At 47.7% G+C, this 25371-nt stretch overlaps 1 protein-coding gene across 7 annotated transcripts in view; it reads right to left on the reverse strand.

Annotated features, from left to right (window-relative positions):
• FOXN3 (forkhead box N3) overlaps positions 1–25371 on the reverse strand; it is a 320301-nt gene that overhangs the window by 83354 nt on the left and 211576 nt on the right. For all 7 annotated transcript variants that reach the window (XM_081154994.1, XM_081154998.1, XM_081154997.1 and 4 more), the window contains one exon: positions 18219–18283. In XM_081154994.1, coding sequence (XP_081011120.1) covers positions 18219–18283 — 65 coding nt within the window. The remainder of the gene's footprint in view (positions 1–18218; positions 18284–25371) is intronic.

Consider the following 25371-nt stretch of genomic DNA (forward strand, 5'->3'; position numbering starts at 1 on the left):
ACTACCTAAAATAGTGATTATCAAGTCTTGCCTGCACATCAGAATCACCTGGGGGCTTTTAAAACCAAGGACTCCATGGCCCTAGCCAAGACGCAAAGAAGGCACCGGCCCTGGGCTATCGCTTCTAAATGTCTTGCTGCCACTGCCCTCCCTGCTTAAAGACATGTTACAGGAAACTGCCTCTGAAACTAGGCATAATCTTAAGGATGCATCTTGCTATATAACTAAGAATTTGTGTCTCTCTCTAGCTCTAGGGATCTAAAGGACAAATGAGTACCAGAAACCTCTTCGGTACGAGTCAGTTTTAATCTTTAAACCATACAAGTGGTCATGTTTCTCTCATTGCCTTGGCTACTAGGAAGCTCAGAGACAAATTCATGACTGACCACTCTACCCTTTAAAACAATACAAAGCTTAAACCAAAACTTATGATATTAATTTAAAATATTAAGGTTATCCCCTAACTCTATCTTGGGTTTCCTACCCTTTCCCCCCACCTGTCTTGATTTCTGCATGTGCTTTTAAAAACAAATTCTAGTTACACTGATAGTTGCAAAACTACTACAAATTCTTTTTAGAGCAAGGTGGGATGTTAGATGAAGTAATTAAATGCAGCTGTTGACCTGCAGCCCCTCATAGCACAACAGCCCTAAAGCAGATGGTAACGCGCACCAAAGTACAGACTAGGGCTCTGAGAAAACTTTTTGGCTTTGGGGTCAACTCCCCCAGCAAGGAACCTTCCTACTGGCTCCAACTGTCACAGAACATCTGGGAGCATATCTGGAATGCATGTTAAATGTTTCGTGATTATGAAAATATTTAAGAAAAATAAAAAAGCTGTACCCATCCAAAGTCGGGAATCTGGCTATCCAATTCTGAACCTACTGTCTCAACCTCAGCCCGCAGATGCACACACAAAAGTTCCAAAATTCTGGTTCTAGGGAAACATAGCAGGTTGGTCTATGGAAATATATATAAGTAACAGTAGATACTGGAAGTCTGTGGCCTCCTGTATCAGACAGTATGAATGGATCATTTAAAATACCTGAACATTATTCCAGTTGTTTAAAAACATTCATAATAGTGTGGAGAAGGCCGGGGGGGGGGGGGCGGGGGTTGCAGGTGCAGGGTAGAAGGGTTCAATGGGGGGAAAAGGGGGACGCCAGTAATACTTTCAACATAGAGATAAACTGGAATAAAAAGAAGTAGAAAAATAAACAAACAAAAACATACTCATTTTTTAACACCGTGGGTACTCCCAATAGCTGGCACACTATGTCTCCATATAATCCACCTCCACGCTTTTAACTGAACTAACTACCTGAAAGCTACCTGTTCCCCCCAATGTGGTAAAAAAGATTGTTATCTGACACTGAAAAGCTTTCCTGTATCTGCAAGAAGGTCTGTTCTCCTGGCATGGAACCAGGACAAAGCTCGAAGCCGCAGGAACCCGGGTGGCCCACCCCTGTGGCAGCTGGGAGCAGAGCTCTGGGCTGCAGGGAAGGGCCCTGTGCTTGTGGTGATCGCCATGTGCTGTTAAAATACACTGTCTCCTTCTTAGCCCAAACTCAGCCCATTGGCACCAGGAAGGTGGGGACCAGCCAACGGTCTCCTGGAGGGCAGGGCCTGGGTACGTCCAGGTTTGCATGTGTATGGGTTATAGGGCCTGAAGGCCGACAGCTCCGGTCACTGCTCTTAGCTATTTCTTTCACAAAACAATTTCGGGATGTGGATCATATTTATTAAAAAGTAGTAACTCTCAGGCACATATGCTGGGCACAGGAGGGGAACAGCTTCGCTACTCTCTAATGTTTAAGTAGCCAAAGAGGGTCTTAAACACACTGCCGCTTCACTTTTTCCCAAACATTGCCTGATCTTTGAAGATCTAAACTGTTAACAATAATCTCATGAACATAAACTAGCAGCTGCAAAATTCAATCTATTTTATTCTTTCATATATTTTAGTTGTATAACCAATACCATATTATTGCAGCCAGTATAAAATGAATTAAAACCTACCCACAATGCCCTGGCTGGTGTGGCTCAGGTGGTTGGAGCATCTTCCTGTACACCAGAAGGTGGCAGGATGGATTCCCAGTCAGGGCACATACCAAGGCTGCAGGTTCCATCCCCACTTGGGGTGTGTTTGGGAAACAACCAATCGATGTTTCTTTTTCACATCGATGTTTCTCCCCGCCTTCCTCTCTCTAAAACCAATTAAAAAAACCAAAAACTACTCATATTTTCATGGCTCAAAATAACTACAATGCACATTTTAGCGTAAGCCCTTCTGGTCATTGGCTCATGTCTGTGTGCTGGGGTCAGGCGCTGGGCCAATACACACTACACACATATAAGCAGTGTGCTGGGTTGAAACCCAGGGGCATTCAATTTCTCAGAAGGAATCTAAGAACTACACCCACCGAATAATTGTGTGGTAATTTCTAATTACTGAGTGCCTACTGTATACCGAGCACTGAGAGGATACCATGTAAACCTCCCCTGAGACCTAGCAGAGTGGGGCTTCCTTCCCATTTCACAGGCAGAGAAACTGAGGCTTGAAAAGATACAACACTGGTAGTGAACAGAAAAGCTGGGATTCAAGGCCAGGACTGGTACCCGTATGATAAGAGAGAAATGTCAGTTTTACATTACTGCTTTTGATGATGATCTATAGTTTGGGGTGTCTTTTCTTCTTTCCACATCTCTCTCTGGGCATACCAAGAAAAGGGGCATTTAATCCAATATGAAAGGATGGTAGGAAAGGATAGTTGGACTGGCGTGTGGAGGGGCTGGTGTTGCCACCAATTTGCCGTGTGACCTAGAGCAAGCCCTGACCCCCTGGGCCCAGTGGACTTGTCTGTTCCTTGAGGGTGTGGCCAGCTAGGTGTCTAAGAAGCCTCCCAGCTCTGAAATTCTGACCCTGGCTGGTCCCTGCATAAACTCCACACATACAAACCAGAGGCCAGTGAGGCCAACGTGACCTGTGGCCCTCTGCGGCTATCACCAAAATATTGGTCCCAAACACAGAGGAGATACCACTTAAATTACCCTGTCCTAAGGAAGCACATTAAGCAAGTACTTTATTAGATATGAGAAGATGAAGACAAATTAGACGAGGGAAAATATACTAAGGCAGGTAAGAGACACAAGCAGGGAAAACCTCTCACAACTTCATTTTGTACCACGATGTGAGCCCCAAAGTCAAGGGTTTGCACTTACAATCTTGTACTACCCCTAAGATGAAAAACGAAACACCTGATGCAGAGCATAGAGACCACACCAATGACACCTCCGAGCCTGGAATAAATGACCGCAGGAGTGACGAAGGTCCTTCAGAAATATTGACTGTGCAGGCTCTTTTATGTATTCAACAGCTAAGTTAGTCGAAACCAGAACACGTGGGCACCCAACCTGAACTAAGAAGGAAAACGTATCGTAACACTGTCCTAACTCCTTTGGAAAAACAAATACACACGTAACTCAGGCTCCGGCTGCCCTTGGAATATGGGAGAATCGCAGCTGGTGGCTCCAGAATCCAGACAAAACCCACGCCTGCGTATGAACAGACAACCATGCAAAGTTTTCCTTTTTTATTACAACACATTCTTAGAAGATTTGAAAACTTAAGAGGCAGCATTAGCCATTAGCCACTTAGCACTTACAAAGGACTGATAAACGGAGACTTACAGTTTCATTGAAGACAACAGAGGCTTCGGTGATCGGACAGGCTTTTCTGAACACCTTAGTATTTCGACAAATGCTGCAGAGGAAGGGGACTCTTTCTAAACCCAACCCTCCGGGTACAGCCCCGGGGATTTGTGCTTTTAGTTAAAAAACGATCTTGGTTATTCCATATCCCACGGGGAGTTTTAAATCTTAGTGGAACCGGTCTGTTTTTATTTTACTTTTTATTTTTGTTTTTACGAGATGTAACTGACATATAACATTATATTAGGTTCAGGTGTTTACCACAACGATTTGACATTTGTATATATTTGGAGATGGTCACCACAGTAAGTTCAGTTAACATCCATCACGTTATATAGTTACAATTTGTGTGTGTGTGTGTGTGTGTGTGTGTGACAAGAACTTTTAGATCCGCTCTCTTAGCAACTTTCAAATACGCAACACAGTATTGTTAACTACAGTGACCATGCTGTACTTTATATCCACAGGACTTACTTATTTTACAACTAGAAGTTTGTCCCTTCAGCCCCCTTTCCCTATCATCCCCTCAACTGCTTTATTTTTTTTTAATCACAAAAATTTTCAAACACAGTGTTTTCTTCCCTAGCAAAATGTCTGTTATGAAGTTTCAAGGCTTAAATAATGATTTCTAAATCAATTACTTCACCAACATATCTATCCATTGAGATATGATGACGGAATAAAAAAACCACTTCTGTTTAGGCAACATTTTTAAAGTTTCTACAAGTTTTCCTGTGTTTTGGCAAAGACCTTCTCAAAGTTTTTGTTCAAGAGTTTCATTTTCCCCCCTAATTTCACTTATAGTCACATAAATTCATCTTAACCTACATCTGTGAACCTAACTGGTTATGAATGTTTAAAAAAAAAACAAAACACACACAAAACAACCCGCTCTCAGGAGAGGCTGACGTTCCGTCATCTTTGCCAGCATGTGCAAAATGGAATCTAAACACTGTATTAACAATATCAATAACAAGCAGGCTCGGCGGGCCTTAATAAAACACGCTTGAATTGTGAGAGAAACGCTTGCTATTTTGTTTCCCCCAGCATTGATTTAATAAAATCTATGACAATCTCTTTTTTAATCATGTAAGAATTCTGAGGTTCAGTACACATGCATAATGGAAATATGAAATCAAGTAGGTGTAATGAAATTTTTGTTGCCGATCATTTCTGAAAACTTTTGACTAAGTGACATATACCCAGGAAAGCCCACATACACACAGCTCAGTGAATTTCCACATTTACCCACGTAACCAGCACCCTGGTAAGCAAGCAGCACCTCAGGAGCCCCCTGCCCCCTCCTCCAGTCGCCACCAGACACCCCAAAGGTAAGCACCGCCTTGAATTCTCTTCGCACACTTTCCCTGTGAACTCTGCCGGGGCAACGCAGAGCCAAGGCGATCGCCCCGCGAGAGCCACGAAGCACTGGCGCGCGTGTGAGTTCATTTACTTCTTGGGAGGCAGGTGGCATCCTGATCCTACAGGTGAAGAAACAGAAGCACGAGGTCTAGTCTTGGACCGAGCCGAGAGGCATAAATGTGTAAATGGACATGCAGCTGTACATGTATGTAGGTGCATATATGTTAATATGTTTGTGTGTGTGAGTGAGAGAGAGAGAGACGGTCAGAGTGAGGATTCAAAGCCAGGTCCCTCTAATGCCAAACTCAGTTCTGTACCACAAAAGCTATTTTGGGCGATCCCATTTTCCTCCAAGTTCATGGGCTCACATGTCTCTCAAACTCCATTTATAGTTAAATGGCCTTATACAGAAAAGAAGTACCCCATCCCCTGAGCCCCCCCCCCCCCCCGAATGACAGTTTTTGAAACAGAACCCATTTTCTCATTTAGCATCTTATCTTCCCCTCACTGCATTTTGGATTGTGAACAATTTTGAGTCTTGTGTGAGGTGTCTTAATTTTGAAAATTAAGTTGGGAGCTAGCAAGTGAGATTGAAGAGGCTGCCTCCTTGGTTCTGACCTGGATTTCATTACTCTTTAAATTACACTGATTTAGGATGTGACTTTTCCTCTCCCCACACAGACCGGGTAATAGAGAAAGGCAAAGGCATCCTAGACTAATGGTATCTGGGGCCCTAATACCTCCCCCACTTGCCCTGTCGCCCCGCCGCCTCCACCTCCACCTCCACCCAAAACGACCCCCTGGTCTGCCACTGTCCTCACACCTGGTCAGCCCGGCTGCTCACATCTCCTTCCAGCTTCAGCTCCGGCTATGACCACTAGGGTTCAAGTCACCCTGACCGTCCCGCACTGTGACCGTGTGACAGAATGCACCCCACCCGCAGCGGTCCCCCATGTTCGCGACTGTCGGCCCTTGGTTCCGATTTGACGACCTCCATCCTGGCTCATCACATTGCTCCTCGGCTCTCAAACACACACGTGTGGCATAACCAACAGTGCCGCACCTGCGCCTATTCGTGGCCTGGGCCTCCGGCGTGGGATTCCTTGTTTTCTGAGCTTGGCTGAATGAGCGTTTCTGCCATTGCTGCAAACATAATGGCACCTCTTCTCTATGAGGGCCTGGAGCAGCCCCGTGATTCAGGAACACACAGCACAGGTGACCACGCTGGACAGTGCAGGGGGGCAGGTGTAGGAGCTGCGGGGCCAGCAGCCTAAAACTGCACAAGCAGCACCCTTCGGTGAAGGCTTCCCTGCCTCCTGACTTCCCTCTCCCACCCCGATCTAAGCCCTTCTGAGATGGTGGGAACCATCCAGGTTTTCTCGCGATTCTGTCTCCCAGCTAGACTGCCAGCTCCTTGAGGCTGGGGTCTTCTTACCCCCATCCCAGGGCCTCAGGGATACCTAGCACCCAGCAGCAAAGCAAGGGCTGTGTGTGAAACATACGCATGCAATTCACTGTTACGGGCCGAACTGTGTCCCTTTCAAAATTCACACATTGAAACACCCTAAGCCCCACTTGGACTGAATTTGGATACAGAGCATTTAAAGAGGTAATTAAGGAAGAATGAGGTCATGAGGGTGTGCTCTCATGCAGGACCGGTGTCCTAAAGGAAGGAGAGACCAGAGAAGTGCATCCGCACAGAAAACACCCCGTGTGGATGCGGCGAGAAGGCGGCCATCTGCCAGCCAAGAGGAGAGGCCCAGGAGAAACCAAACTCGCCGACTCCTTGAACTTGGACTTTCAGCCTCCAGAACGGTGAGAAATAAGTGTCTGTTGTTTAAGCTGCCCAGTCTGTGGTATTTCGTTACGGCAGCCCCAGCTGGTTAATACACTCACCAGCTATCCCAGTATCTTGTACTTTAGAGTTGGGACTCTGGGGATCAACTCTGGCTGCTAAGGGACGTTCACAAGGACCCCAAGGTTGGCTGCTCAAGGCTAATACTCAGGAAAGGGAGGCTGTATCCCACGTTCCCTCTCTTCTTTATCACCAATGAGGCAAGTCTAGTTAAGGCAATCGTTTCAGCAATCCCCGCCCTGCTAGCGAAAGTGAATGTCATCATTAACTCGGCTTCCAGGCCTCTGGGAAATTAAGTTCACCGACACCACCATATGCCCCGAAACCTCGGCAGCCCTGTACACCCAAGGATCGTGAAAAGAAAGCTGGAAGAGTCTCAAATGGGAAGATCTGCCTTCTGGCCTTAGACCTTCCGCTTACTGGCTACATGTGCACATGTCACCTAACACTGTTGTACCCACGGCTGTTTTTTTAAATGGCTGTGCTGTTGTAAGGACATCTGCTTTTCCCTTCTTTGGGAACTGACCCTGATTTGCACCTCTTAATCCCTCCCTGTGCTTCCAAGTGACGTTTCCACCCACGGGGAACCTGGCCGCCCCTCCTATCCCTCTGGTCACAGTGATGGTTCCAGGTGGTCACGTGATCCAGACCGATCTAATTATAGTGACGCTCAGAATGTTTTTCTGGGAACACTGGGGAAATGCTAGTTTCAAAGCTGATGTTTGTAGCACAAGAGGTTACAGCCACCTTGTAAATTCCATGGGAGCCTCTCCAAGCCTATTTCCACCGGAGGCAACGCTGGGGGACAGACAGAATTGGTCCTGTCATTACCGTGACCCTACTTTGTTTGCTCGAGTCAAGTCACCATCTCTGAAAAGCTCTCCAAGCTCATCTTACATTCTTTCAAGTGACAGCCAAACCACTAAGTGGGCCTCTTAGACAATAGAGAGGTTGGAATTCGCTGACACGCATAAATCACCAGTGATATGTATTTAGTTTAACTGATGCTGTTCATTCAGAGAGTCCTTATTAGTCAGGATTCTTGGATACACACACACAAAAAAACCCAAAACAAAAACAAACCCACAAATCAAGCTGAGTTAAGTAAAAGGGGGATTTATGAGCTCTTCTAGTCCAACCATGGGAAGGGCAGTGGTGGCCCCTTGTCTCTGCTTCTTTGCCTTGGTGGCACTTCTTCTACACTGGCTGATTATATACTGTAGGCCCTTGGATGCCAGCACATCCTTCAGAGCTTCCAGACCCCAGAAGCACCAGGGAGGAATGCTGCCTGGATGGGTCACGGGCCTGTCCCTCAACCAATCACCGAGACCAGGGAGCTCCTGTAAGAAGCTGGCCCCTCCCATTGGGAATGTATGCTGGAAGCTGAGGGTGAGGGGTGGGCAAACAGTATGCCCCTCAGGAGGAGAAAGATGCCCGAGATGCCCTGATATGGCTATTGGCACCCACCTCATCCCTGGAAGCACCCCAATGTGGGCCAACTGCAGCTGCAGAAGTTTAAAAGTGAAAACTTCATACTTGTTTCAACTCCCAATGACGATAAAACTTAAGAATAAAGTCTCTCAGAGTCTGAGAACTGCAACGCACGAAGGACAAACACTGAACTGGCCTTTCTACATGTCACCGATGATGTCCTCAGTCTCGCTCAAAGTGTTGGAAATGACAGTGGGTCACAGAAGCTCTGCTGACAGATGTCATCAGGCACAGACCTGGGGGCTCTAACCCCTCACTGCAATTTGTGTCGAAGCAACAGCATGAGCTCATCCTGAAAATGCCCCATTATTTAAAAAAAAATAAAAAAAATAAAGTCACAGCCCAAAGAGGGGCCGACCCAGCGTGCAACGGTGACCATGAGGTGGGGGGCAAGTTCAGCATGACCCGTCAAACGATTCTCTCAAGTCATCACTGCAAGTAGGTCTGTCCTTCTCACTCACTCTCCCTCCCTCCAGTCTCTGGCTGGAATCTTTGCAAATAGTTCGTATTCTGGCTCAGAGACGCTAAGAGGAAGAAACAGGAAAACAGATCAAAAGCCATTCCAACCATCCCCAAGGAAGCTTCTCCTCTGCAAGATCCTAGTCAGTCAGAAGTGTCAGCGAGAACAGCTGGTGAGGCCTCAGCCTCTCCTCCTCCTCTGGGTATCTCGTGGGCATTTGCCTTAATGCAGCTGGAGCTTCAGAGAACTGAAAACACTCTTAAATACTCCTGAAGGTATAAATTCAGCTCAACTGGGGAAGGATTTTTTTTACGTTATTGCTGTGTGGGGATGGAAGGTATTAAAAACCTTAGGAAAGTGCAGAAACGCTATCATAAACACAATGAATTCTGTTTACGGAACGCTCAGCAATCACCAGGAGCTGTGCCAGCCCCTGTACCTACGTTGTCGTCAGTCCCACAGAATCCCACAAAGTACGACTGGCTGGCTGGCAAGGGAGGGCTCAAACCCATCGGATGATCTGCTCGAGGTCACGCGGCTGGTGGGAGGCAGGTGTCGGCCTCTGCACCCGAGACTGGCCTGTGCCAAGGTCCATACTCTTCTCTCCCAGTCACGCAGTGACACCTGCACTTGGAACACCTACTAAGTGCTATGGATGCTTAAACACACTGTCATCACCTAATCCCCACAATAATTATACGATTCTTACAAGACTAGTATTTTTATATTTTACAGCAGCTCAAAAAAATTTTATGTAACTTTTTCAAAGTCTACAGCAACTAGGTAGCAAGGCAGGGAACAGATCCAGGTACGTCTGATTTGAAAACCGAAGGTCTTTTTCTTCTTGCCATCATTTGCAAAGGCCAACAGGACAGCTGGGTGGGATGGAGACACCAGAGAAAGAGAAGCAGGGAGATGGAAGGGAGAGATTTATTCTTGCAGACTCACAATAAGCAGTGATAAACGCCTGAGTGCACGGGCCACACACACACACACACACAGGCATGCACACACACACTCCTAACCTATCATGCACCGTGGCGCCTACTACCCAGGAGTTCTCTGCCACGCCTTTCAGTCGTCAAGGGAACCAAACAAGAACACAAACTTGACCTCTTGCATTTACAAGTGGATCCGTTTAAGTTCACTCCTGAAACTGTAATCACTTCTGAAACTGTAATGTGAACAGCATGCTCAGAGCATATTCTAAAAAATTCATCATAAACCTCTTGGCGATTGTATAAAAATACTTCTAGACTTCCACCTAAGCACGGTTAAACAGGACTTCAAGGGGAATGATTTTCCAGCTGTATTTTAAGATCGAGCGCTTTGGTAAAAGCAGGCCCTACAGTACAACATGATCCAAGGTTGCATAATCTTTACATTTTATAATCTAACTCGTACAATTTAATAGACAATAAAATATTTTAAATGCTCAAAAATTATACTATAAGGAAACATTCCTGTTGATGAATTATAATTGGTATAAAATATCTATATCTATCTAAAAGTATGAAATTCAGACAGACTCAAATAAAAAATTCACTCCATAAAGGGGTGGGTTCCTCTCCTGACATTAATCTTCAAATGACTAATTTCAGGATTTCCCTATTCTCTATCTAGTCTTTAAAATACCTTCAAGTTAGCTGTTTACAAGTTAGCTGGAGACAAAAAGGGAGGCGAAGCACCTTAATTACCTGGATGAAAGAAGACAAGGTAAGTATTCATTCAGTCCAAGTTTTTCGACCTTGAGCAGGAAAATTGCCTCAGGCCTTACTCTTCCCATCTACAAAATGGGAGTAGCGCTACCTACTGCACAAGGCTCAGAAAACAAGGTAACGAATGTATACAGCCAGGCACACTAGGTCAGACTGTATGAGTCCACTCATGAGAAATGTCCAGGGCAGGCGGGTCCACAGACATAGCAGGTTGGTGGCTGCACACTGAAGGCCCTGGTGCCATTTTCATCATCAGAGTCCGCTGGTGGCCTTTCTTCAGTCCTATCCTCCCTGGCCTCGCTGCACAGCAGGTGGTCCTGCCCTTCCCTCCTCCTGAAACTGTGCCCTCCATTCAGTGACCTTCAGTTTCTGACAGCTGTTTCTTTGCTGTTGTTGCAGGTATGGCTCCTCTTTCATAAAACTGGGTCTTCAACGTGGGCCCTTCCCCTCTTTTCATTCTATATCCCCCGAGAGTCTCATCCCTGCACGTAATTTCAATGGTCATTTCTGGATTCACAATTTCCAGAGCTCACTCTCCAACCGTGGCTTCCCTCTCCTGAACTCCAGCCTCAGTGTCCGCCTCCTACCGAACATCACCCTGAAACAGCAGGGTCCGATCATGCACACCTGCCCGGCAGGTGCCTGGCTGTACGGAGCAAGAGCAGAGTGGACTTTCTGGACACCTTGGACAATCCAACAGGGAGTGACTGTCAGCCAGGACAGATGTGTCAAGTGCTATGTCAAGACTGAGGTCATGGGGTGTAATGGGAACATCCTTGGGAGGGGCCCAGAAGGCCCAAAACCACAAGTCTGGACACTGCGATAGGACTCCACCTGGACACCGATCAGAGTGGGACCCCCACCCCGGGTGGGCTCTAAGAGCTCGGCTCCAGTCACCCAATGCTCGAGCTGGGCTGTACCACGGGTCAAACCCAGAGCCCTGTCGGACTTCCACTCCACCTGACACGTGCTGTCACTGCGGCCGCCTGGCCTGAGACCGACGCCCATCTTTCCACTTGAAGACACTGCCAGTGACCAGGACTTCACCCCAGACGCTCTGCTCTCTCTGCTCTTTTCTATCACATAAGCTCCCCCTCTCTGCGTGTAACCTGTGTGTGACTTTATGGCTTATTGGGGAGTCTCCCCTAATAAACCTGGCATTGTGGAAAGGCACAGGTGTGTGACTCCTTTTAGGGGTGCTCCCTTTCCATGTCCCCAATCAAGCTGGCAACTCCTTCTGACTTCCCGCCTCTGTCCACAGGACTGCCGCTGTTTCAGGTGAAACGCTAGATTTTCACGAAACCGGTTACTATAGAAAGTGGTAGAGACCAGCTGAAATTAAGGTCAGGCAGGAAAACACCGGCTATCGGCTGGTGCTTTGTCAGATCCCGCTCCAGGCTGCAGATACTGGGCAGCTGGGTACCTGCAGACTGGGCAAACCTGGATTCCCAAGAGATGGTGAAGGTCAGAACTGACCAAAGGCTTCTTTTAAAACTGCATTTCCTTATATTTTTTAAAACAAACTTAAAAACATGTTCTCAGTGACCACACAGAACTTGAGTGATGAGCTGAACAGTCCTTTAAATTCACCTGACAGCCAACAAAACCGGCCAGCTGACTTCGTTGTTGTAGTTACATAAATATATTTACCAATGACTCAGTGCAGAACAATAGGACCAATAATGCCAAGAGAAAGGGCTCCTCCTAAAATCCAAAGGGCTTCTAGGCCAAAGAGCACGGAAGGCAATTAGGACGGGGGAAAATGCAGAGAGGGCTCTTTTCCCCTTTCTATTATTAGTTTTGTGTGTGTGTTTTGTGTTTTTTTTTTTTTTTAAATGGTGTGCCTAAGGGCAGGAATAGGAGACTTATGCATTAGGTAGATGCCCTCATTTTCAAAATGGACAAAAGAGTCAGCTTGTGGAGCAGATTAGATCAAAGTAGCCAAAGAGCCCAGGGCTGCGACCAAATGTGACCGAAATGAGTGGGGGAGGTGGGGTAAACTCGACAGAAGCTGGGATCCGGGGGTCCTTATGGAGAAAAGTGCCCGGGACGCGAGACCCGAGGCCTTGGCAGAGCCTGGGGTCCAGCAGCGCCATCCTGGGTCAATTGGAAAAGACACGCAGGTGGGGCTGGCTCTGAGAACGGAAATCATGTCGTCGTGTATAAAGAAGAGCTTGTGAGACCCCTTCTTTCAGAGGTTTTGGAACTTTCACCTTAAATATTCCAGCCAGAATTAAGGTCCAGAAACCTTAGGCATGAAACAGTGTCAAAGGCTAAAATCTTTGCTTTCATCAATCATTTGCGAGGTGCCAGCCGCTGGGCTGGACGGACGTCTTCGCGTTCACATTCCCCTTTATCTCCACAAAGACTCTGGCAGACGTATCTCACAGCCCCATTTTACAGACGATGGAGACTGAGGCCCCAGGTCAAATGGCTGGTGCCCAGAGACAGAGGGACTCACACCCAGGATGACATTTAAAATCTGTACTCTAAATGCTTTACTAATACGACTGCACCAAATCCTCACAAAAACCCCTTGAGACAGACAAGCGTTATATTTATTACCCCCACAGAGAGGTGAAGCCAGTTGCTCAAGAAGCCAAGAGGGGTTCCTCTCCAGGTGGCCCACACTGATAACACATTGCCTCCCTATCACGCAGGAGACCTCTGAGAATCGCCCTGTTCAAGGACTGGGACCTTTAGCAGCCAACCACCACCCCCTCCCTCTCCTCCGATGCATCTGCAGACACAGCTGGCAGAAGGGAGCACTCTTTTCCCACTGAGCTAGGGCTAAGCCTCAAAATCCATCCTCACCTACTTTTAGGGAAGTTGCTAGAACGCAACAGAGCTGGTACTCCGCAGGAAACCTCTACCACCCTGCCATCCCTGAGGTCCACTCCTCAATGACCAGGTCAGACAGTGAAGCCTTCGGATGCCATGTGGCTCACCCAAGGTCACAACGTTTGCCAAGGGGCAGTGTTGGAACCAGAACGCAGGTCCCTCCCCCGATCCGTAACCCAGTGTACTCTTTCTACTAACATGTTTCTGATATACTGAGTGCTTGCTCTGGAGACTTTCGCGGCAAGGAATACAGCCAAAGCGAGACACCGCATCCGCTTCGGCAATAAAGACGCCCGGCAGAGCTACGGCAGAGGGTGAGGGCTGTGCAGAGTGGTGGTACAACAGCAGACCTCCCAGGACAGGAAGGACTCGAAGCCAACCTAGAACCCGGGAAATGGGCATCCCCCAAAGCAAGTCACCTCACGGTCATCATCACCCTTGCGCACGGTTCCCCAGTGGCAGGCGCTCTGCGCACTCTTAGGAGCAACGTCCCTCTGACAGAGAAAGAAGGGGTGTCCTTCCCCCCTCTGGGGACTGCAGCAGCCCAGGCCTGTTCTGGGCACTGGACACGCCTTGAAGGTCTTCTTTCCATTTCATTAGCTCAGCCAGTGGGTTGTCAGAAGTGAACGGTAATAAAAACCTGTTACGTGTGTTATGTGTTAATTCCAAGACTGAATCCTCTAGAAATGGATTTAATAACAATTAGGGGGCCGGTCCTGGAGTGATAGAGAAAAGGAAGCAGAGGGAGGGCCGGGAAGGCCGGCAGGGGGCTAGTGACTGTGCAGCCCTTCTTGTAAAGGGCTGGGACATGTGGTCTGACCCCAGCAGGGGCTGTAAGTGGTGCAGGGGGCAAGCCCGGGGCCTCCCTGGGGATCCCAGCCTCATCCAGTGCCTGACGCACAGGGATGGGAAGTAATGAAATGCTTGTGGGTGAGCAGGGAACACCTGCTCAGAGGAAGAGCTGGAAATAAAGGACAGGTGGGTCCAAGCAGTCAGCTGGCAGAGCTGTAAGGGCGGCAGCTTGTCTCGGAACAAAACGCCGTGGGGAGCTGAGGCCGACAGGGCCTCTGAAGGCCGACGGGGTGGAAGTGGATGATCAGACCGGGGTAGAGCGTAGCCACTTCCAGCAGAAGGCACGAATCGAACAGGAACAGCGCCGCCATCTGCGGCCCTGGGACGAAACCTCCGGGGACCAGATGAAGGGTCAGACCAGGGGTGAGCAATGTCTTTACTGAGGAATCGCTGATCATTAAAGCAATTCACCCGAGGGGGATGTTTAAAGTCACCTAATTTTAAGTTGGATGGGTGAATGAGATGTGTGTGAGTGGGATGGTGGTGAGGGGGGACCAGGGAATTTGGAAAAGGGAAAAAAACATAAAACACTTTATTTTTTTAATTAGGAAAATAAGAGACATCATTAATTAATAAAACTAAAAATGTATTTCAAACACACAGAAACCGAAACAGAGACACACGGAGACACACAGAGGGGACAGTTGGAGACACCTGTCAGCTGTCCGCTCCTGCAGGGCTCAGAGTGAGCCACCGTCCTCTGGGTGCCTCGTCCTGGGCCCCCTGAAACAAGGGGCTGCCCCCTCTGGCACTCCGCTAGGGCTCTACTGTACAAGAACTGAAGTGCTCTCTAGTCCACGAGAACCGCTCACATTCTGAAACTGTCTCTAGCAGCCTAAATGGCATTTAAAATAAGTGCTGGGAATTGATGAAATGACCAATTATGTTAACTACCCATGCCTGGTGTAATCCAAACCAAATCTTACCCCATTATCCTCAAAACTGCGAGGTGATTCAGCTGGCCCTCCTGCCAGTGATTCTGCAGGATCCAACATACACAGGCCGCCCTCGAGTAGGACCTCGAGTGCTTCCAGTTAATTCTTGCAATTGGTTTTATGCTGGAAAAAAAATAACTGTACTATGTTTCTGCTCAGCCTCAAGAGCGGATACACCAAACAACTGCCAGGCAACACTGTAACATTATGTCATTTTGTTCCACTCATCGCAGGTTTTAACTTCCATTATTTCCTCTTGTCTTTATCCCATTACTCTCTTTAAACATCTCTGGTGCGTGTGACGTCATCGCCCCGAGGTGCCCCACGGACGGCCTCGTCACTGCTGCCGTGGTCCTCTCCTGCCCATGCCCGAGTACTCTTGCTCTTTCCCCTTCTTGAAACGCCTTTTTCCATTTCCACAGCCCCCATCTACCTATGTTCAAGGCTTTGCTCAAGTGTCAATTACCCCAAGAAGTGACAGCCCCTCCGCTCCCACCTTCCTCTAAACAATGACAGGTCAGCTTACTCTGTGGCTCCACATTCTTGTGGCCCCAGCCCCAGGGCCACTCCGCCCAGCAGGGTCCCCCTGTGCAGCCGGTTCAGCCAGTTCTGTTCCCCATGGGGCCCACCGTCAGGCTGGGCTTCTGCTGGCTGGTCCCTGGGCCTGTGCCACCCTGCGTGACCGTGACCGAGCTTCAACTTCTACCCCACTTCCAGGGACTGGATTCTTTAGGGAGTCCTGCTCACCTCCAATCCCACTCCCTGTGGCGGGAACCTATTACCAGAGTTCTTGCCTGTAGTCTGATGTCTAGAAAAATGTCCCCCGGCTTGTTACAGGGAAAGAGAAGGTCTGTGTGCGTCTTTTAAAAATGCGAAGTATAAAGATGAGAAGCGAGGGTTTAGTCAGGTACATTTTCAACCTACCTGATTCTAGCCTGGCCCTGCCACTGGCATGACAGGGCAGCCCCTTTCCTCAGACACCTGTATCTTTCTGTAAAGCTTTTGCTTGTGAGCTTCGGCGAGTTCTTGATGAGCCAGTACCCCCCACCAAAGGAACATAAAAATATTAATTAGGAAGGTCAGGCACATATTTCGAAGAATCTTGTCATAATAAAAGTGTCTCGAGAACTCTATATACAAGACCCAGCCAATGAAAAAATACCACAGAAAAAAATAGTTGACAAATCCCGGCCCACACTCCCAAAGCCTCTCCAAGAGCCTTCTGATTTTCACATGTGCAAAGAAATAAGTGGGTTGAGCTGAATCGGATGTGGCTTCAGCGAGCATCTGACTACTGTAGTAATTTAATTCTCGATGCCTAGAGTAATTAGGAGAAATGGTAACCCCCTTGGGAAGAGAAAAGAGGGGCTCCCACCCATGGGGTAGACTCTCACAGCAAAACCGCTCAACTTCAGAAGACTTATCAATGTCTCCCCTCATGCTTTTGCCTGAAACAACCCAAAACTAAGATGCTTAGAGCAAACCTTACCTACTGTGGAGCTTAATGAATAAAAATTCTACATGAAAATGCTCTAATAAAAACCTTTTTCTGAAAAATGATCCAAATGCAAATGATATTCATCACTACAGATCCAGAGACAAGCGAGGGTGCACAGAACTCTGAAATCCACCTGAAGAAAGCCCAGGCTCATCGCGGTCGGTCTCCACGTGCACTATCTGAAGGGAGAACCGAATAGATTTTTTTTTTTAATTATGCGCTAATTTTTGAAAACAGAGTTCCCTTAAATATTTAGGATGTCTATGGTGGTCATTAAAATTAGGATTCATCAAACTTGCCTGCCTAAGTTTCACCCTGTACCAGGCAAAAATGCAAAGACATTCTTAAATTCCCAATTTCAAAGGCTTTTGGAATGACAACATGCAATTGCATGGCCTTTAAAACAACAACAGGAATATGACACCTCTCACAATTGTTGAACTACTCCAGGAACCTGAAGATAAATGCCACTTTTCTTACCCACATTTATATTCTAGTCTTTCCACACACACACACACGGTCAGCCCTCGGTGTGGCCTTTCAAGGAAAAGAGGCTTCGCCCAACCAAACAACAGCTCTAAACCAACCAAAATGCACTGGAACTCCTCACCATTAGCCCAGTACAGTTCTAAAGCTCTTGATCCAACAAAATCCACCTGATTTTGACCAGTTGTGCCACTCTGACACCTGGCCAACCAACAGAGGCTGGCGGGGACAGGAAACTGGACAACCCTTAAGGAGCCAGCCAATTCCAGCTTATCTACAGAGCGGATATCCGAAACAGCAATCGCCCGAAAGTAATTTCTAAAAGTATTTAGCATGCATCTTTTTGCTATTTTTTACCCATTTATTCTTCAACTTTGGCTATTTCCAAAGAAAGTTAACTGCAAAAGTAGAGATGAAAGACAGTATGAATTCCCTGAACATACTACATAGGAACTTGGGCAAAGCAGCTGACCATGGACTTGACAGCAGGAAGGATGTCCCCTTGCAAATGGTGCTTTTAGGGACAAGGGAGTATTGTCTGAACTCTGAGCCTCAGAACTGAGCACAGTCACCCTTCCAGGCACGCGTGGGTGTTAGGGGTCAGCCAGGAACACGTGGGCCTCCGTGGTGACCGAAGTGCCAAAACACCCAAAACATCCCTCATTGGCCCAAGCACTGAAAATACATAACAGGGCTTTTTTTGACCAGCTGTTTGTGCTATGGTCACATCCTAATTGCCACATGATTCCAATTTCGCCCAAGCAAGCCAAACACTTCTAGAACATGACCAGTCACGACAGACCAAAGGAGCAGTCCTGGTTTCAGATGAACAACTGATGGCAACCAGAAGATGTAAATAGAAAGAAGTAACAGACCCAACCCGCCACAGCCACACTTCTCCGGTGCCCACTCCTCGGCAGGACAGAACTCTTCTGACGGACAGCAAGCGCACAGGAGTCTTGAGAGGGGGCGGAGGAGGGGCGAGGGAGAGAGGTGCCTAGAGACCTACCTTGTAGAAGGGCTCCATTTCTCTTGAAGAAGGTACTGCCCGGCCAGATGGGTGGACCTGATGTGCTGGAAGAGAAGAGACACCAGGGTAAGGACCGGCTCATTTACACTCACTCGCCAGCACTCAGAACAAGCCTTTCTCCGAACGTGTCACTCAAAATGGCCTCAGAACACTTTCCCGATCATGCATTATTTATACCCTCTGAAAATGCATCTTTAAAAACCATTCGTTTTGTTTTTTGATGAATGGGCTTCATATTTCACAGTGCAGAAACAGGCCACATGGGCATTCTGGTTATGTCTGGACCCTGATCCCTCCTAGAAACTGAAATCATTTGCGGATCAACAAAATGGCAAATTTACACGGTTTGACGTCATCGCTTATAACTTTTGCTAACTTGTTCATAATTTTACGGTTGTATGTGGCAAAGAACGTCTATCCAAGTCTGAGACCAGGTGGATTTTCCAACATCCCCTGATGCCACCTGCCTATTATAAATGCAAACTTGTTTTTCTTGGCTTTTCCACCACCAAATCTGTAATAAACAATTATGACCTTGCTGGACTCTCTCCCTCCCCTACCTTCTTGTTTTGTATCCTGTTTTCAATTTCCTGGCTTAAAATGTTGCACACTCCATCCCCTATAAAACATTTTGCAAATGTCACCACCCACAGCCTGGTAACAGGAGAAGTAAGGAAGATCGATATATCACAAGGACACTTTACTGCATTTACAGACAAGCATTTTCACTGTGTTAAAACGCCCGGTGGAAAAACTTTATAACCAAGCCCATCTTAGTGAAACATCCTTTGAGTGGAAACTAGGTTATTCTCAATCAAGCACTGGTTTGGGTTAATGTTAGAAAGCACTTAGTCAAAAATGTTACTGCATCCAGCCCAAGAGGCAGTGTAAGTTACTCTCGTCAAAATAGCCCACAGCAAATGATACTGGTTAACGCATCATCGATCACCTTCGACAATAAAAAAACACCAAAAAATTGGTCCGAGTAACACATGTGTAAATTCGGCAGATGGACACACACACGGAGAGTAAGAACTCTGAAGGCTGTACAGTGACTGCTTCCCCTGTCAACCAGGGTCTCCGGGAACGCAAAACTGTTAACAAAAGGAGAAACGCCAGTGACACGTGCTGCTGACGGAAACATCCTTACTAACGGTGCAAAGAGCACAGCAGGGACAGGGACAAGTTACATGATTGGGCAGAAGAGGAAGGAAAGAGCTACCGCGTCAGAGTACTAGTCCACATCAGACTGATGTCCAATGTGCTAGAACACACGCTGTGACCCAGGTTGTAAACGAACCTTTCTGTTTTGGATCCACTGTGTACAGACTAAGCGGATATAACGTATCTCCGCTACGGCTTTCTGCAGCCCTGATTCTCAGCTCTGGCAGTTGTGGCCTCTGAGTGGCCAGGAGTTGCCCAGGACAACGGTAGATTTGGCTGCGGTCGCGGGGCGGTGGGATGATTGGCAGCAAGCTTCCACCTCACTCCTGTCCTATTCCGTTCTGAGGCTTTAAGGCTCAAAGTTGCATGAAGAATAATATGCATTAAAAGGCTTAAGATTATCTTTTAACAACCCCAGCCATCTCCTGGGATTTTACTGTAAGAAAGCAGGAAACAGCGAGCTGGCTGTTGCCAATACTCAATCGCCTGATTTCTAAAGATATTTAAAAACTGAGGACTTCATTACAGAGGAGTTGGTGCTTCAAGAGAATTCAATAATTGAGTATTACTGCAGGAGCCCGAATATCCAGCTTACTTCCATCCAAATCTCCTCTTTATCCTGACCTTGATTTGGCTGAAAGCTGAGTAGATGCCAGCGATGGAGTAAATGGGGGACTGAGGACGGGTAAATCCAGTGGTTCAGATAAGGAAAATTCTCTATGTGATAGAAATCTACTTAAAGGTCTCTACAACACCCTTTTAACGTACCTAAGTCTCTGATCACTATTCCCGCCGCCCGGCTGTGCTGTGTAATCTATACTCTAGTAACGGAGACAGATTTGGGCTGGCCACCCACCTGCTCCGACCCGGCCCCCACTGTGACGGATGATTCACCTGTGGTCTTTCTAGCTCAAGGTAAGCGGGCCCACGTCATGCTAATTACGAAGCTTTTGAGCTCACTGGCCCCGTGTTCTACACTCTTTTTTCGGATAGTCCCTCAAAATGACATCTTCTAACTATTAGCAGGTTCAAGGATTGATTAAGTGCTTACTGAGAACTGTGCTGGGTGTTACGGACAGAGGACATGAGGGAGGGGGGATTAAAAGCCGTATTTTATGGCCTCTCGGAGCTTACTGACATACTTACCTAGCTCCAACCTCTTATGATTCTATCTAGAGAGACAGGAACTGCCTATAAAAAGGTCAATGGTTACCATCCTGGTGGCTGCAGGTTGGAGAGGCTGCAAACTGATTTTTCCCCCCACCAATGTGGAGATGTTCCAGGCTCACTGAACGTTAAAGCTCAAAGTTAGCTTAAAAACATTATATGGAATTACTTAAAAGTGTGTATCAATCCCAGTAATTCAGAAGACTCTGTGGTGAAGGTCTTTTTGGGAGAACCTGAGGTCACCCATTCATGGGGCAAACCAAGGGGGGGTGGGGGACCCTCCACACTCAGTCACTCAGATGCTGGTGACTCGTACATGGTCACTGCCATGAGAAGTGGCCACTAGGACCCTTCAATATACCAAAGTGGGTTTTCCTCACCGTACAATGGTGCTCACAGTGCTTGAGGCTGGGATAGCAACTTACTGTTTACAGAGCACAGCAATCAACGCTTTGCCATGGACCCCTCCACTCCTGGGGGGGGGAGGCAGGACTCACCTTCCTCTTCCTATACATGGGGAAACGGAGGCCCTGAGAGGTGCAGGGACTCACCCAAGTCATCTAGTCATCGGCCCAAGGCCAGACCAGGGTTTCCGGGCCAGCTCGCTGTCCCGATACATACACATCAACGGCCCAAGTTCATTTCCCACCCTCTAGCTTTTCTCTTCCAGTCTTCCAGCACTAAACTCCTAGCTATACCTCTCCGTGGACGGTATTTCACTAAGAATCTCTCCGAGGCAAAGTCCCGGGCTAGAAAAAGCAATTAGGCTAACCATATGTGAAACACGTGGGCTCCTATTAGCAGCAACAATGCAACGCTGGCGCCACAAATGTCTCATTTCAATAGCGCTCCAGCGAAATCCCATGACCTTCAGCAACTAAAAGCCAAACCCGCTTTGTGACAAAGGAAGCCAACCGATAGGTTCAGAGGGCCGTGCCTGCCAGAAAGGCAGTTGTGAACTGGCATTTGAGAACATTGATCCAGCTGATCATTAAGACCAGCGCTGAGCCAGCAAATCCCAAGAGATGAGTGATACCGTCCTGAACGGCATACCCAGCGTCTGCCAGAGGCTCACAGTCCACAATTGCTCCCTGCGCCTCACACTCTCAGCTGCATTTACTCTGAACTCCCAAGGGGACACCGTGACTCAACAGGTCGGGGAGCCCTGAGGTGGCTCTTGGCATAATGAAATGATCTGCCTCGTGTTTTCTCTACACCCATGAGCTTTCTCTTCATTGTGAGAACCGGCTGGACTACAGCCAAGACCCTGGGAGGTTCTGGCACAGCCTGCACCTGTCCTCACCAGCCTGGCCTTTCCCTAAGTCTAAGGAAAAGCAAATTAAGAAAAGTGCTTTTTTTCTAAGAACCCAGCTGCCAAATGCGAACTGGTGCATCTAAAAGAAAAAACAAGATACTGCAACATGGACGAACCTCAAGGACACAGTGCTCAGTAAAGTAAGGACAAATGCTATAGGATTCCACTTATATGAGGCCCCTGGAGGAGTCAGATTCACAGAGACAGAAGGTAGAATGGTGGTTTCCAGAGACTGGAGAGGAGGGGAGGGGAGGGGGGAGTCATTGTTAATAGGTTCAGAGCTTCAGTTTTGCCAGGAAAAATGAGCTCTGGAGATTGGCTGCACAGTTGTGTGAATGTGCTTGACACCACTGACCCATACAATGGTTAAGGTGGTGAACATTTTTAAATGTAAAATGAGAGAAAGAATATAGGACAGACTCAGGAAGAAGTGAATCAAAGTCTAAGAAGCTGGGGGCACTGAAGGACCAATCTCCGTGCTGTGGTTCTGAACGGCCCCTGCTGCCAGAATGGTCCATGACACACACACTAAAACGCAGGAAGCCCAAACCAACTGGAAAAAGGGACGCAGCGAGGCCAGCCTGCCCTGATCTAGCACTTGCAGAGGCCGGAGCTTGCCCACTACGTGTTAGGCACCTGAGCACACTCCTGTCACTTACACTGGAAACGGGGTGTGAGGGCAATCCCTTCTGATATGAGACGTCTACCATCAGAATGTGTTTCCCCAAAGCAGTTGTAACAAGGGGGGAGGTTCCTGAAAAAATACTTGGAATTCAACTGCTTTAATTCTAACTATGGATTAATCACTAGGAAATATCAGAAAAACAAATATGACCTACGCCACACATTAAACCCAGACTCCTGGGGTGAAGGACACAGTCATAGGAGTTTGGAATTTAGGGATCGACGCAGTCTGACGGGGAGACATGTGTGAGACGGTCTCCGGTTTCACAAAGTAACGCTCATAACTTGAGAAGCATCACTAAAGAGCAGACTTGAGAGTTCAGAATTCTCGGGAGCATTTGATAAACCTCCTAAATATTAAACCTGGAGTGTGTTGACATCCAAAGGGATCTCGGTGGCCACCTGGTCCCATCCAAGGTGTGGGGGCAGTGTTAAGACCTGGATTCTGGGAATTTGTACAAAACACAGGCTGAAAATCTTTTAACAGATCAGAGTCTCAATTCTATGCCGCAACCTGGGGCCATGACGGCATCTACGCATAATAGTGAAACGAGTGGATGCACATAAAAAAGACACTCTGCGCACTGCAGGAGACCAGCACTAGTTTTGACCACAAGAAGACTGCAGTTCAGAGAAGCGCTCCCACCTAACCCCGTCCAGCTCTTTTCTTCGTGACAGATGAGGTGGCCACACCGCCACCTTCCTCTCTTCTTTAAGGGCGCCCTGAGATCATCTCATTGGAAGTGTTCCTCAGTCCACAGTAGCAATGAACAGTTTCTGAAAATCAACAGGCGGGGAGAAGCCACTTCACAGATGCAGCCTGGTCAAGAGAAAGCTTAAAGAAAAGGTAACTCCACAAAGAATCGTGCGCACAACCAAAGTGGCAGGTGTGCCCACGGCGACCTTTCAGGGTCGTACGATCAGAGGGAGCCTCTGGCCCAGTTTCAGAAGCTGACAATGGTTGAGAAGGCTTTACTGAAGCAGACAACAACCATCCAGGACCACAAAAACCACAACTGAGTGCGTGGCGAGATCACTGAGGGAAAAACGTTGATCGCGAGAAGGAAAGGAACTGTGTTGTTACCTTAGCCAGATGTTACGATCAAAGACTTATCCTGACTCACAATGGATCAACCTGACATAGTTCCTGGGTGCCCATCATGGCCATGGCTGTGCTGTGGCTGGACTGGCTGAGAACCTGACTGAGGTGGCTGCTCTAGAGTAAGATCTACTGTTACTGAAATACATCAATCCTTTATAATATTCCACAAAGCACACTACGAAGTTAGGGCCTCTTCCTCAGAAATGTTTGAAAACCACCAACTAAAGGCAACAGGGTTTCTTAATTGGGGCTGGATAGTTCTTTGTCATGGGGTGTCCTCTGCATCATGGGGTGTTGTTGAGCAGCCCCCCCTGGCCTCTATCCACTAGAGTTCAGCAGCACCCCCTCCCCAGCTGTAGCAACTAAAAGCATCTCCAGCCCGGCTGGTGTGGTTCAGTGGTTGAGCACTGATCTATGATCCAGGAGATGGTGGTTCGATTCCTGGTCAGGGCACATGCCCGGGTTTTGGGCTCGATCCTCAGCAAGAGATGTGCAGGAGGCAGCTGATCAATGACTCTCTCTCTCATCGTTGATGTTTCTCTCTCCCTCTCCCTCTGCAGTCTTCCTCTCTCTGCAATCAATAAAGACATATTTAAAAAAATAAATAAAAATGTCTCCAGATGTTGCCTTATGTTCACTGGCGATAAAACTTCCCCCAAGCGAGAACACGGACACGGTGGTCAGCAACCCAGCCAAGCTAGCCCCGATCTTCTCCCACTTGCCAAGTCTCAAACCTCCCTCTCCACACTCATCAGCCAAGGTTGCCTCCTCGCTGCTAAAACCAAAGCCATTCCGAATAAGCCTGTTCACACTCATTACTTCCACCTGCATCTGCACCATCTTCTCTGCCAAAGTAACCCGATCCTGCCCTCTTTTCCTCCGGAAACTTTCCTCCCTCCACTACCTCTCCACTCGCCTCCCCCCCTTTCCGAGGACCAGGAGCATCTTGTCATCCATCACGAAATACCTACTAGTGTCCCATCCTCCTCTGGGCTCCTGTAACTCGGCCGTGCATTAATGAAGCCCACAAGCTGGGCACCGAGTGTCTGACCTCTACTCCCTCGGGTCACTGTCCCTGGGGACCAGCTGCAATCCTCTTATATCAGGGTCACCAGAGGCCGGACTAAGGGCCCTTGATAGCACAACACCTCCCTCTGCCTCCTCCACGCCCTCCCTCATGGGCTCTCATGAAAAGCTTGCTTTTGTTTTCTGATTACATAAACTCTCTATAACTTTGGCATTATCTCTTTAAAATTCCTTCCAATTTTAGCCTCAAAATACCCTTCTAACCCGGTTCTCTTCCTCCCACCCTGCTCTACACATTCTGCTAGCCCCATAATCAGGGGCATTCCTGGAGTGTTAGCCTCGCTTCTTTTCTGCACAGTATTCCTTTCCTAGGAGAGTTCGTGGGCTCACGGAAAACCGGGCTTCTCCGATTCTACGTCTCCGGCTGACCTTGTCTCCAGACCTGGAAGGTATCTGGCTGCATCCTGACCTATACATGGCTGACACCCCCGAACTTGGCTGAGTTCACTGCACACAGAAGAGGGTTGTCATTAGTCTACTAAATGATTCTATAAAACAGTTACCTGCGTATCATAAAACAGAATTATTTTAAACACTAAGGATTAAAAAATATCTCTTACAGACATAAATCTCAGAATGGTACTAGACTATACAGTAACATTTCTTCTACACTA

The sequence above is a fragment of the Miniopterus schreibersii genome, assembly GCF_964146895.1.
Source record: "Miniopterus schreibersii genome assembly, chromosome: 1".
Taxonomy (NCBI): Eukaryota; Metazoa; Chordata; class Mammalia; order Chiroptera; family Miniopteridae; genus Miniopterus; species Miniopterus schreibersii.